The 12,468-nt window shown below is 41.0% G+C and overlaps 1 protein-coding gene across 2 annotated transcripts in view; it reads right to left on the bottom strand.

Moving 5' to 3' along the window:
• LOC141112484 (sodium/calcium exchanger 1-like) overlaps positions 1 to 12,468 on the bottom strand; it is a 104,764-nt gene that overhangs the window by 14,594 nt on the left and 77,702 nt on the right. For both annotated transcript variants that reach the window (XM_073605351.1, XM_073605352.1), the window contains exons 3-4: positions 645 to 739; positions 350 to 468 (exon numbers count right to left, since the gene is read on the bottom strand). In XM_073605351.1, coding sequence (XP_073461452.1) covers positions 350 to 468; positions 645 to 739 — 214 coding nt within the window. The remainder of the gene's footprint in view (positions 1 to 349; positions 469 to 644; positions 740 to 12,468) is intronic.

Here is a 12,468-nt window from a genome sequence, read left to right as displayed (position 1 = left end):
TGAACAGCCCGTGGAGCACAGCGTGGAAGGGACGACATTGATGGCGGTGAGGAGGATGGTCTATGTGGACAGCTTTACCCCGGATGCCTGCATACTTAGATGTGCCTGTTTTAATCAACCATATGAGTTGCTAAATGTTGTACCTTCATTAAATGTAACCATATTGCTACACTTAGAGGCGCCTTTCTTCTCTTTTATACTCAGTTGTGACATGACAGTACTTGTAAATCAAGACATCGCTTGTATATCAAGTCAAAATGTATTAAAAAATTTTGCTTGTCTTGCAAAACGCTCTCAAACCAAGGTTTTACTGTACATTTACACCCTTCCTCAATTCAATACCTCTTACCTTGAATTCATAAGATTCTTCAATGATCACTTCCATCTTGCGGTGTTCTCCTAAGCTTGGACTTCCAGCAATTTCCTCACCACTTTTGGTGCACACCACCCATTTTTCTCCAGACTCACCTGAATAAAGACAAAGGAGGTAAAGTAGGAATCTCCAGCCTGTTTGTGAACAATCAGTCAAATATAATAGGTGACTGTGGACCAGTTTCTCAATATATATAACATTCGTTTTGATCTAATTATTCACTATTATCAATGATTTGGTTCTCTTAATTTCCTTCTTTTTCCTATATTACCTCCTCTCTGTATTTCTGGCTCCACAAGTTCAATAAAGAAGTTTTTGTTTTTCTCGTACTCTTCATCATCAATTATCTGTATTTCGATGTATCGCCTAAAAAAATTAAGACATTTGTTTATAAGTGTTTTCCCCTTATCTGGTTGATATATATTTACATAAGGGGTATGTGCATGTTTATACACTATAACCAAAGCTAGTTAAAGTGCAACTGCAAGTAAACAGCTAAGTAAACAGTTGAATATTTATTGTATACGTTACATTTAAATATCAAGTAAACATGAAGGTCAGGGCAATCACAGGTATTTCAAAAAGCATAAATAATCCAAGGATTTATTCACCAACATCATCAAGGCTGTGACCCACCAAAACATCATTGAATAAAGCTTTGCATTATTTATGCTTTTTTGTATCTGTGAATTCCCTGACCTTCATGTTTACTTGGATATGCTTGCTTGGATGTTCCCTACAGTGTGCACCCAGAACATAATATATTAATGGAGATCTATAGTCACAGCATACACTTTCATTTTTTCACATGAACATTGTACTAGCAATACAATCAACAGTTCTTTTTAACAATCAAATATCCAATATAAGCTTGAAAAGTAATTTCATATTCTAAATGCTACCTGTCTGTTAGCCATCTCTTTCCACAACTTCCTGAATTTCCTGCAGGTTCTCCTCTGCTGTTCACTTTCTAAGGACTGCATATCTCATAGCACCTTGCTGCCTGCAGGCAGTGATTCCTGTATTAACGCTGTCTCCGGAAACTGCTCCTCAGCACCTCTGTAGTTCAGAAGGCAGGCTCTGTGAAATGACACAGTGGTGCCTATTCACAGGACAAAGAAATATCTCCCAACTTTCTGAGATGGGAATGAAGGAAACCTATTAGCAGAAGTATGTAGGCATAGGACACGCCCCTTGCCATGCCCCCTGAAAGGAGAATTGTGCATAAAAAATATTGGTTAAACCTACAAGTTTTTTTTTTTTTTTTACCACTATTATTCCTTTGTACTGGCTTTTGAAATTTACAAAAGCAGCAATTTAGAAATGGGATTACAGGTTTAACCCCCCGTAAAACCCTTTTTGATAGATAATTAGTGCATTTTATAAACAACTACAGTTAGGTATTTGGACACAGGCACAATTTTAGTTTTTTTCAGGTTTTTACCAAAATATATTCAAGCTATAGTTATTTAATAGATATGTGATATAAAAATGGACTAGGCTGATCGAATAATCGAATGTCCATGTATATAGTGTCCAATATGATATGCCTTCCAATTTTCAGTGGTGGCAGGAACTACGGGGTCACACTGGATCAGGACTGAACCAAAAAGCGTAAGAAAGCGATGGAAAGGGTGGGTACTCTTACCAATATAGATGGACGCACCTACCATACAGCAGCGCGTCAGACAGACATGGTACTGGAACTCCAGTAGTATGTTGATTTGAAGCTGGATGGTGGTACAGCAGCCACAAACTCCGATCCACCCGGGTTGGATGGTGGTTTCCAAGATGAAATTCCCAAACCGGTCAGCCACCGGAACAGTCCACACTGGCAAAAATCCGGGAATGGTCCACAGCAACTTTGCATTTGTCAGTGTCTTCTCTTTAAGTCACATAGTTTCAAAGGTTGACTCTTTCCAACATGTCTAGAAGTTAGCTCATTATGGCTACATAAAGTACCTCCGCAGGAAGAACCTCAGCTGGAAAATGATCTCTGAGCTACCGAGACTGGAGCAGTAGTGTGTGCGCGCCCCCGCCCTATGTACAGGGTTCACAGAGCGCGCAGCCGGCTGCTCAGAAGGCGCGCCCCTGTCCTCCCCCTCACACTTGTTAGTATCACTGCTTCCTACTCTGGTATTCCCCCTCCTACTCCAGTATTCCTCCTCCTCCTAATGAGCAGAGGTGTAGAGCGTTGTGCTAGAGCGGACAGGATAGCAGTGTGAGGAGGAGGAATACCAGAGTAGGAGGGGGAATACCGGAGTAGGAAGCAGTGATACTAACAAGTGTGAGGCGGAGGACGGGGGCACGCCTTCTGAGCAGCCGGCTGCGCGCTCTGTGAACCCTGTACATAGGGTGGGGGCGCGCACACACTTCTGCTCCAGTCTCGGTAGCTCACAGATCATTTTCGAGCTGAGGTTCTTCCTGCGGGGGTACTTTTTGTAGCCATAATGAGCTAACTTCTAGACATGTTGGAAAGAGTCAACCTTTGAAACTGTGTGACCTAAAGAGAAGACACTGACAAATGCAAAGTTGCTGTGGGCCATTCCCGGATTTTTGCCAGTGTGGACTGTTCCTGTGGCCGACCGGTTTGGGAATTTCATCTTGGAAACCACCATCCAACCCGAGCGGAACGGAGTTCGTGGCTGCTGTACCACCGTCCAGCTTGGCATTAACATACTACTGGAGTTCCAGTACCATGTCTGTCTGACGCACTGCCGTATGGTAGGTGCGCCCATCTATATTGGATCAGTCTAGTCCATTTTTATATCACATTAATTTATGTTCACAGTTTGCCTATTATAACAATATTTTCTCTTCAGAGTGATTAAGTTTGCCATTTTAGCGCTACACTATATGTTTGTTTTCACTATTTTGACTTGGTTTGTTTGAGTGTTAGCAGCTTATTATTTACATATATTCACACTTATTGTGTGGGTTTTAGCGCAGTATTTTCCCCCTCTTCTTTCACATATAATAGATATGGACTGAAAGTGCATACTCTCAGGTTTAATTTGGGGGTATGTACTATACATCCAAATCGGAGGAAGGGTTTAGGAATTACAGTTCTTAAGAATAGCCATCCCCCCTTTTTCAAGCAATCAAAAGTAATTGGACAATTGAATCAAAAGCTGTTTTATACCCAGGTTGTGGGCTACTCCTTCGTTATTTCTTCATCAATTAAGCAGGTAAAAGTTCTGGAGTTGTGGTATTTGTGTTTGTAATCTATTGCTGCGAACCTACATCATGTGTTCAAAGGAGCTGTCTATGCAAGTGCCCACTGTAAGGCTTCAAAAACTAAACAAATCCATCAGAGAGATAGCAGCAGCATTAGTAGTGGCCAAATCAAAAGTTTGGTACATTCTGAGGAAGGAAGAACGCACTGGTGAGCTCAGCAACATAAAAGGACCTGGACGTCCTTGGAAGACGACAGTGGTGGATGATTGCAGGATCCTCTCTATGGTAAAGAAAAACCCATTCACAACATCCAGACAAGTGAAGGACACTCTCCGGGAGGTGGGCATATCATTGTCAAAGTCTACAATCAAGAGAAGACTTGACAAGAGCAAATACAGAGGGTTCACCACAAGGTGCAAACCATTCATAAGCCTAAAGAATAGAAAAGCCAGATTAGACTTTGCCAAAAAAAATCTAAAAAAGCCAGCTCAGTTCTGGAAAAGCATTCTTTAGACGGATGAAACTGAGATTAATCTGTACCAGAATGACAGGAAGAAAAAAGTGTGGAGAAAGCTTGGAACAGCTCATGATCCAAAGCACACAATGTCATCTGTAATACATGGTGGAAGCAATGTGATGGCATGGGCATGGCTTCCAGTGGCACTGGATCATTGGTCTTTGTTGATGATGTGACAGAAGACAGAATCAGCCGGATTAATTCTTTGTTTAGAGGTATACTGTCAGCCTAGATTCAGCCAAATGCAGTAAAGTTGATTTGACGGCGCTTCACAGTACAGATGGACAATGGTCCAAAACACACTGTAAAAGCAACATAGGAGCTTTTGAAGAAAAAGAAGTGGAATATTCTGCAATGGCCGAGTCAATCACCTGATCTCAACCCAATTGAGTATGCATTTCACTTGCTGAAGGCAACTAAAAGCAGAAAGACCCACAAAGAACTGAAGACAGCTGCAGTTAGAGCCTGGCAAAGCTTTAGAAAGGAGGAACATGTCCATTGGTTCCAGACTTCAGGCAGTTATTGCCAGTAAAGGATTCCCAACAAAACATTAAAAATCAACATTTTATTTATGATTATATTCATTTGTCCAATTACATTTGAGCCCCTGAAAGTGGGGGACTGTGTATAAAAAATGGTAGAAGTTCCTAAAATTTGTACTTGATATTTATATTCAACCCCTTGAATTAAAGCTGAAAGTCTGCACTTCAAATTCATTTGAATTGTTTCATTTTAATTTTATTCTGGTGGCATACAGAGCCAAAAGTATGAAAATCGTGCCTGTTTCCAAATATATTTGGACCTAACTGTGTATAGATCAGACCAAAATATAGGGACAAAGAGGGACAGAGGGACTTTGCTCCCAATGAGGGACAGTCCCTGGCAGTCAGGGACAGTTGGGAACTATGGGCAAAGGAAACATGTGTCACATTGTTCAAATTAGTAAATGTGTAGAGATCTTCTGAGATATGCAGACGATACCACACTAATGGCAGAAAGTGAAGAAGAACTAAAGAGTCTCTTAAAGTGGTTATAAACCCTTTAAAACCACTTTTTGCTACAGGTAAGCTATAATAAGGCTTACCTGTAGCTACCCTGGATATCTCCTAAACCTGCACAGTTTAGGAGATATCCCCTGTATCTGCATGTGCCAACGTCATTGGCACATGCGCACTGAAGCAATGGCATGTTCATGCCGTTGCTTTAGTTAGTATGCTGTTACCGGCGGCTCCCGCGCGCATGCGCGGGAGTGATGTCATCGTGGCTCAGGCCAATCACAGCTCACGATACCCGGAAGTAACTCCGGGAGCGATGTCGGCGATCGGAGCGGTGTACGGGGACTGCTGCAGGGGCTTCAATCTAAGGTAAGTCATTCATAATGAGCTAGTATGCTATGCATACTAGCTCGTTAGGCCTTTGTCTTGCAGTTTTTTTTTGTTAAAGAGTTTTATAACCACTTTAATGAAGGTGAAAGAGGAGAGTACAAAAGCTGGCCTGAAATTGAACATTAAGAAAACTAAGATCATGGCAACTGGTCCCATCACTCATTGGCAAATAGAAGGAGAAGAAATGGAAACAGTGACAGATTTTATCTTCCTAGGCTCCATGACTGTAGCCATGAAATTAAGATGCTTGCTTCTTGGGAGTAAAGCAATGGAAAACCTGGACAACATTATAAAAAGCAGAGACATCACCCTACTGCCAAAATGCCGTAGAGTCAAAGCTACGGTATTCCCAGCTGCTATGAAAGTTATAACCTATGGCTGTGAAAGCTGTACCATAAGGAAGGCTGAACGCTGAATAAATTGATGCTTTTGGTATTGGAGAAGACTCTTGAAATTCCATTGGATGAAACTAGTCAATCCTGAAGGAAATCAACCCTGAATATTTACCAGAAGGACAGATCCTGAAGCTGAAACTCGATTACTTTGGCCACCTAATGCGAAGAGAGGACTCATTGGAAAAGACCCTGATGCTAGGAAACATGGGGGGAAAAGGAGATGAGGACAAGACAAAACAAGATGAATAGATAGCATCATCGAAACAATGAACATGAAGTTAAGAAAGCTCTGGGAGGCAGTGGAGGACAGAAAGCCTGGCACACTATGGTCCATAAAGTCACGAAGCGTTGGACACGATAAAATGACTGAACAACAACAACAAGGGATCTTCACAAAGTAAGTTTATAAACTTCAAGATTGTTCAGATTAATAAGAGTAGGCTAGAAATAATCTAAATGCAATGTAGAAATGACTATATGAGTTAAATCACTTCATGCAGAATCACGTACCTGTATGTCATTTTGTTGAAGTGGCTGAACTGTTTTTTAGAGCTGGCAGTCGGCTTTCAAGTGATAACAACCGATTATTATTATTATCACAAGGAGCGGGAGAGGACTCCCCCCCTCCCACCGCCTTCCACCGCTCTGCTCGGGTCTCCCAACCCACCGGAGACGTGTGCTGGCCGGAGTCCTGAACAAAGCCGGAATTGGCTTAGATCAGGTCTCCGATGTAGTAACCCGTAAGTGTTGTCACTTCCGGTTTAATCGGCTGCAAACGGCGCAGATTTTAGCGTTTTGATGCAGAGGTGCAGAGGAGGGGTTTGGGGTTTTTTAGACTCCTGATCCCCCCATAAAGAGTACCTGTAACTGCCTACTACTGTCACAAGGGATGTTTACATTCCTTGTGACAGCAATAAAAGTGATCAGATTTTTAATTTAAAGGTACAGCATAAAAATAATAAAAATACAAATATATATAACTTTTTTAAAGCGCCCCCGTCCCTGCGTGCTCATGTACCAAAGAAAGCGCATATGTAAGTTGCGCCCGCAAATGTAGACAGTGTTCAAATCACACATGTGTGGTATCGCCACGATCATTAGAGCAAGAGCAATAATTCTAGCAAAAGACCCCCTCTGTAAATCTAAACTGGTAACCGTTAAAAATGTTAAACTTCCTAAGGAGATTTTTAAGTACCGTAGTTTGTCGCCATTCCACAAGTGCATGCAATTTTAGAGCATAACATGCTAGGTATCTATTTACTCAGTGTAACATCATGTTTCACAATAATCAAAAAAATGGGGCTAACTTTTCCTTTTTTTTTTTATTAAAAAAAAGTGTATTTTTACCAAGCAAAAATTGCGTTTGAAAGGCCGCTGCACAAATACTGTATGACATAAAATATTGCAATGACCGCCATGTTATTCTCTAGGGTCTTTGCTAAAAATTATATATAATATTTGGGTGTTCTAAGTAATTTTCTAGCAAAAAATACTGATTTTAACCTGTAAACAACAAGTGTCAGAAATAGGCTTGGTCTGGAAGTGGTTAAAATTGGACCATAGATATGCTTGCATCTAACATGTTATGCTATTGCTAAAAAATTAAAGCTGTATGAGGATGGAGTCACTGCTCTGATACATCCACTTCTTGTGTGTAAACGTGACCTTGAGCTATTGATCTCTGTAAATAACAGGTTTCTTTCAACTTCTCAACAAATGTAATATAACTGTGGCTCAAGAATTCAGGGCACCATCATCACATGTCATTTACATCATGAAAGCGTGAATATTGATTATAAAACCAATAGAGTGTATTTTAGCATAGTCATATTTCATGTACATACATAAATAGTTATGCATAGTTAATATAAACACCCTATGCAATCTGACATGTTTTCCTTATAAGATCGAAGAGGCATTCTCTTGGGGACAATGAATTATTATGTAGCTCATTTAAAGCGAATGTATAGTGATATTGCACATATTTCTTTCTTTATTACAACCAGGACTAAAAAAAAATATGAAAAAAATGTATTTATTCCATTACAGAAGACTGCCATTCTTATTCCCTGGTATGGTTAATCAAAATATTACTGTTATGCTCGCAGGAGTGTTGCGAGCATAAATTGCATTTTGCTATCTGTCTTTTATGAGTGGTAAAGCTGAAGTACAGGACAGTCTCATTATTCTTGTCAAATGAAGCATATTGAAGTAGAAATGAAACAAGCCACTTATGGAAACACAACTGATGAACTTTTTAGTGAAAATAACTAGGGATGAGCTCGATGTTCAACTCGACTCGAACATCGGGTGTTCGCCCGTTTACCGAACAGCGAACAATATGGGGCGTTCGCGGGACACCGCATAATGCACTGCGAGATCGCAGTGCATTAGTGTCTGATGATTGGCTAAAGCATGTACCTGACCTGCATGCTTTGGCCAATCACAGTGCGCTCTGCAGAGAGAGCCATAATTAGCCAAAGGCAGGGTGCCTTTGGCCAATCATGGCTCAGCGGGACTAGGTCCACGCCCCACACTATATAAGGCTGCTTACATAGCGGCCATGTATAGTATGTGACTGTGGACGAAGTTAGATTGAGCTAGATTAGGCAGGCAGGTTAGTTAGTTGCAGTGTAATATATATATATATATATATATATATATATATATATATATATATATATACACAGTTCATTCGGTGGTGCACATTATATAATACACTTCAGGCAGTGTATTCATACATATATATATTCAGTCTAGTGTATATATATATATATATATATATATATATATATATATATATACACTAGAGCTAATTGGAGTGAGGTATCAGCCAACTGGAGTCCAATCAATGAGATGAGATTGGAGGTGTTGGTTACAGCTGCCCTGCCCTATAAAAAACACACACCAGTTATGGGTTTGCTTTTCACAAGAAGCATTGCCTGATGTGAATGATGCCTCGCACAAAAGAGCTCTCAGAAGACCTACGATTAAGAATTGTTGACTTGCATAAAGCTGGAAAGGCTTATAAAAGTATCTCCAAAAGCCTTGCTGTTCATCAGTCCACAGTAAGATAAATTGTCTATAAATGGAGAAAGTTCAGCACTGCTGCTACTCTCCCTAGGATTGGGAGTCCTGTAAAGATGACTGCAAGAGCACAGCGCAGACTGCTCAATGAGGTGAAGAAGAATCCTAGAGTGTCGGCTAAAGACATACAAAAGTCTCTGGCATATGCTAACATCCCTGTTAGCGAATGTACGATACGTAAAACACTAAACGAGAGTGGATTTCATGAGAGGATACCACAGAGGAAGCCACTGCTGTCCAAAAAAAACATTGATGCATGTTTACAGTTTGCACAAGAGCACCTGGATGTTCCACAGCAGTACTGGCAAAATATTCTGTGGACAGATGAAACCAAAGTTGAGTTGTTTGGAAGAAACACACAACACTATGTGTGGAGAAAAAGAGGCACAGCACACCAACATCAAAACCTCATCCCAACTGTGAAGTATGGTGGTGGGGGCATCATGGTTTGGGGCTGCTTTGCTGCGTCAGGGCCTGGACGGATTGCTATCATCAAAGGAAAAATGAATTCCCAAGTTTATCAAGACATTCTGCAGGAGAACTTAAGGCCATCTGTCCACCAGCTGAAGCTCAACAGAAGATGGGTGTTGCAAAAGGACAACGACCCACAGTATAGAAGTAAATCAACAACAGAATGGCTTAAACAGAAGAAAATACGCCTTCTGGAGTGGCCCAGTCAGAGTCCTGACCTCAACCCAATTGAGATGCTGTGGCATGACTTCAAGAAAGCGATTCACACCAGACATCCCAAAAATATTGCTGAACTGAAACAGTTCTGTAAAGAGGAATGGTCAAGAATTACTCCTGACCGTTGTGCACATCTGATCTGCAACTACAGGAAATGTTTGGTTGAAGTTATTGCTGCCAAAGGAGGTTCAACCAGTTATTAAATCCAAGGGTTCACATACTTTTTCCACCTGTGAATGTTTACATGGTCTGTTCAATAAAAACATGGTAACATTTAATTATTTTTGTGTTATTAGTTTAAGCAGACTGTGATTGTCTATTGTTGTGACTAAGATGAAGATCGGATCGCATTTTATGACCAATTTGTGTAGAAATCCATATCATTCCAAAAGGGTTCACATACTTTTTATTGCAACTGTATACACATATACAGTATCTCACAAAAGTGAGTACACCCCTCACATTTTTGTAAATATTTTATTATATCTTTTCATGTGACAACACTGAAGAAATGACACTTTGCTACAATATAAAGTAGTGAGTGTACAACTTGTATAACAGTGTAAATTTGCTGTCCCCTTAAAATAACTCAACACACAGCCATTAACCACTTCAATATAGTGCATTTTCACCCCCTTCCTGCCCAAGCCATTTTTCAGCTTTCAGCGCTGTCGCACTTTGAATGACAATTGCGCGGTCATACAACACTGTACCCAGATGAAATTGTTATAATTTTTTCCCCACAAATAGAGCTTTCTTTTGGTTTTTTTGATTTTTTGCGCTATAAACAAAAGAAGAGTTACAAGTTTGAAAAAAAACACAATATTTTTTACTTTTTGCGATAATAAATATCCAATTGTTTTTTCTTTAAAACACATTTTTTCCTCAGTTTAGGCCGATACGTTTTCTTCTACATATTTTTGGTAATAAAAATCACAATAAGCGTATATTGATTGGTTAGCGCAATTGGTTTGACACATTTTTGGGACCATTCACATTTATACAGAGATCCATGCTATAAAAATGCACTGATTACTGTATAAATGTGACTGGCAGGGAAGGGGTTAACACTAGGTGGTGATCGAGGGGTTAACTGTGTTTGCTAGGGAGTGTTTCTAACTGTAGGGGGAGGGGACTCACTAGGGGAGGAGACTAATCGGTGTTCCTCTGTACTGGGAACATACCATCAGTCTCCTCTCCTCTGACAGGACCATGGATCTGTGTGTTTACACACACAGATCCACGGTCCTGCTGTGTTAACGGCATTCCTTGTGACAGCAATAAAAGTGATCAGATTTTTAATTTAAAGGTACAGCATAAAAATAATAAAAATAAAAATATATATAACTTTTTTAAAGCGCCCCCGTCCCTGCGTGCTCATGTACCAAAGAAAGCGCATATGTAAGTTGCGCCCGCAAATGTAGACAGTGTTCAAATCACACATGTGTGGTATCGCCACGATCGTTAGAGCAAGAGCAATAATTCTAGCAAAAGACCCCCTCTGTAAATCTAAACTGGTAACCGTTAAAAATGTTAAACTTCCTAAGGAGATTTTTAAGTACCGTAGTTTGTCGCCATTCCACAAGTGCATGCAATTTTAGAGCATAACATGCTAGGTATCTATTTACTCAGTGTAACATCATGTTTCACAATAATCAAAAAAATGGGGCTAACTTTTCCTTTTTTTTTTTTATAAAAATCACAATAAACGTATATTGATTGGTTAGCGCAATTGGTTTGACACATTTTTGGGACCATTCACATTTATACAGAGATCCATGCTATAAAAATGCACTGATTACTGTATAAATGTGACTGGCAGGGAAGGGGTTAACACTAGGTGGTGATGGAGGGGTTAGCTGTGTTTGCTAGGGAGTGTTTCTAACTGTAGGGGGAGGGGACTCACTAGGGGAGGAGACTAATCGGTGTTCCTCTGTACTGGGAACATACCATCAGTCTCCTCTCCTCTGACAGGACCATAGATCTGTGTGTTTACACACACAGATCCACGGTCCTGCTGTGTTAACGGCATTCCTTGTGATTACTGTATAAATGTGACTGGCAGGGAAGGGGTTAACACTAGGTGGTGATCGAGGGGTTAACTGTGTTTGCTAGGGAGTGTTTCTAACTGTAGGGGGAGGGGACTCACTAGGGGAGGAGACTAATCGGTGTTCCTCTGTACTGGGAACATACCATCAGTCTCCTCTCCTCTGACAGGACCATGGATCTGTGTGTTTACACACACAGATCCACAGTCCTGCTGTGTTAACGGCAATTGCGGGTGCCCGGCGGACATCGCGGCCGCCGAGCATGTGCACTGCGCGCCCCCTGGTGGGCCGGGAAAGCGAGGCCGTCATATGACGCCCACCCGCAACGAGAGCTGCGCCGCCTGGCCGTCAATTGACAGCCGGCGGTCAGCAAGCAGTTAATGTCTAAACTGCTGGCAACAAAAGTGAGTGCACCCTAAGTAAAAAATGTCCAAATTGGGCCCAATTTTCCTCCCCGGTGTCATGTGACTTGTTAGTGTTACAAGGTCTCAGGTGTGAATGGAGTGCAGGTGTCATTTGTGTTAAATTTGGTGTTATCGCTCTCACTCTCTCATATTGATCACTGGAAATTCAACATGGCACCTCATGGGAAAGAACTCTCTGAGGATCTGAAAAAAAGAATTATTGCTCTACATAAAGATGCCCTAGGCTATAAGAAGATTGCCAAGACCCTGAAACTGAGCTGCAGCACAGTGGCCAAGACCATGCAGCGTTTTAACAGGACAGGTTCCACTCAGAACAGGCCTTGCCATGGTCGACCAAAGAAGTTGACTGCACATGCTCAGCGTCATATCCAGAG

The sequence above is a fragment of the Aquarana catesbeiana genome, linkage group LG11 (assembly GCF_042186555.1).
Source record: "Aquarana catesbeiana isolate 2022-GZ linkage group LG11, ASM4218655v1, whole genome shotgun sequence".
Taxonomy (NCBI): Eukaryota; Metazoa; Chordata; class Amphibia; order Anura; family Ranidae; genus Aquarana; species Aquarana catesbeiana.
Note: the sequence above shows the minus strand (reverse complement) of the source record. Positions and strands in the feature narration are given on the sequence as shown.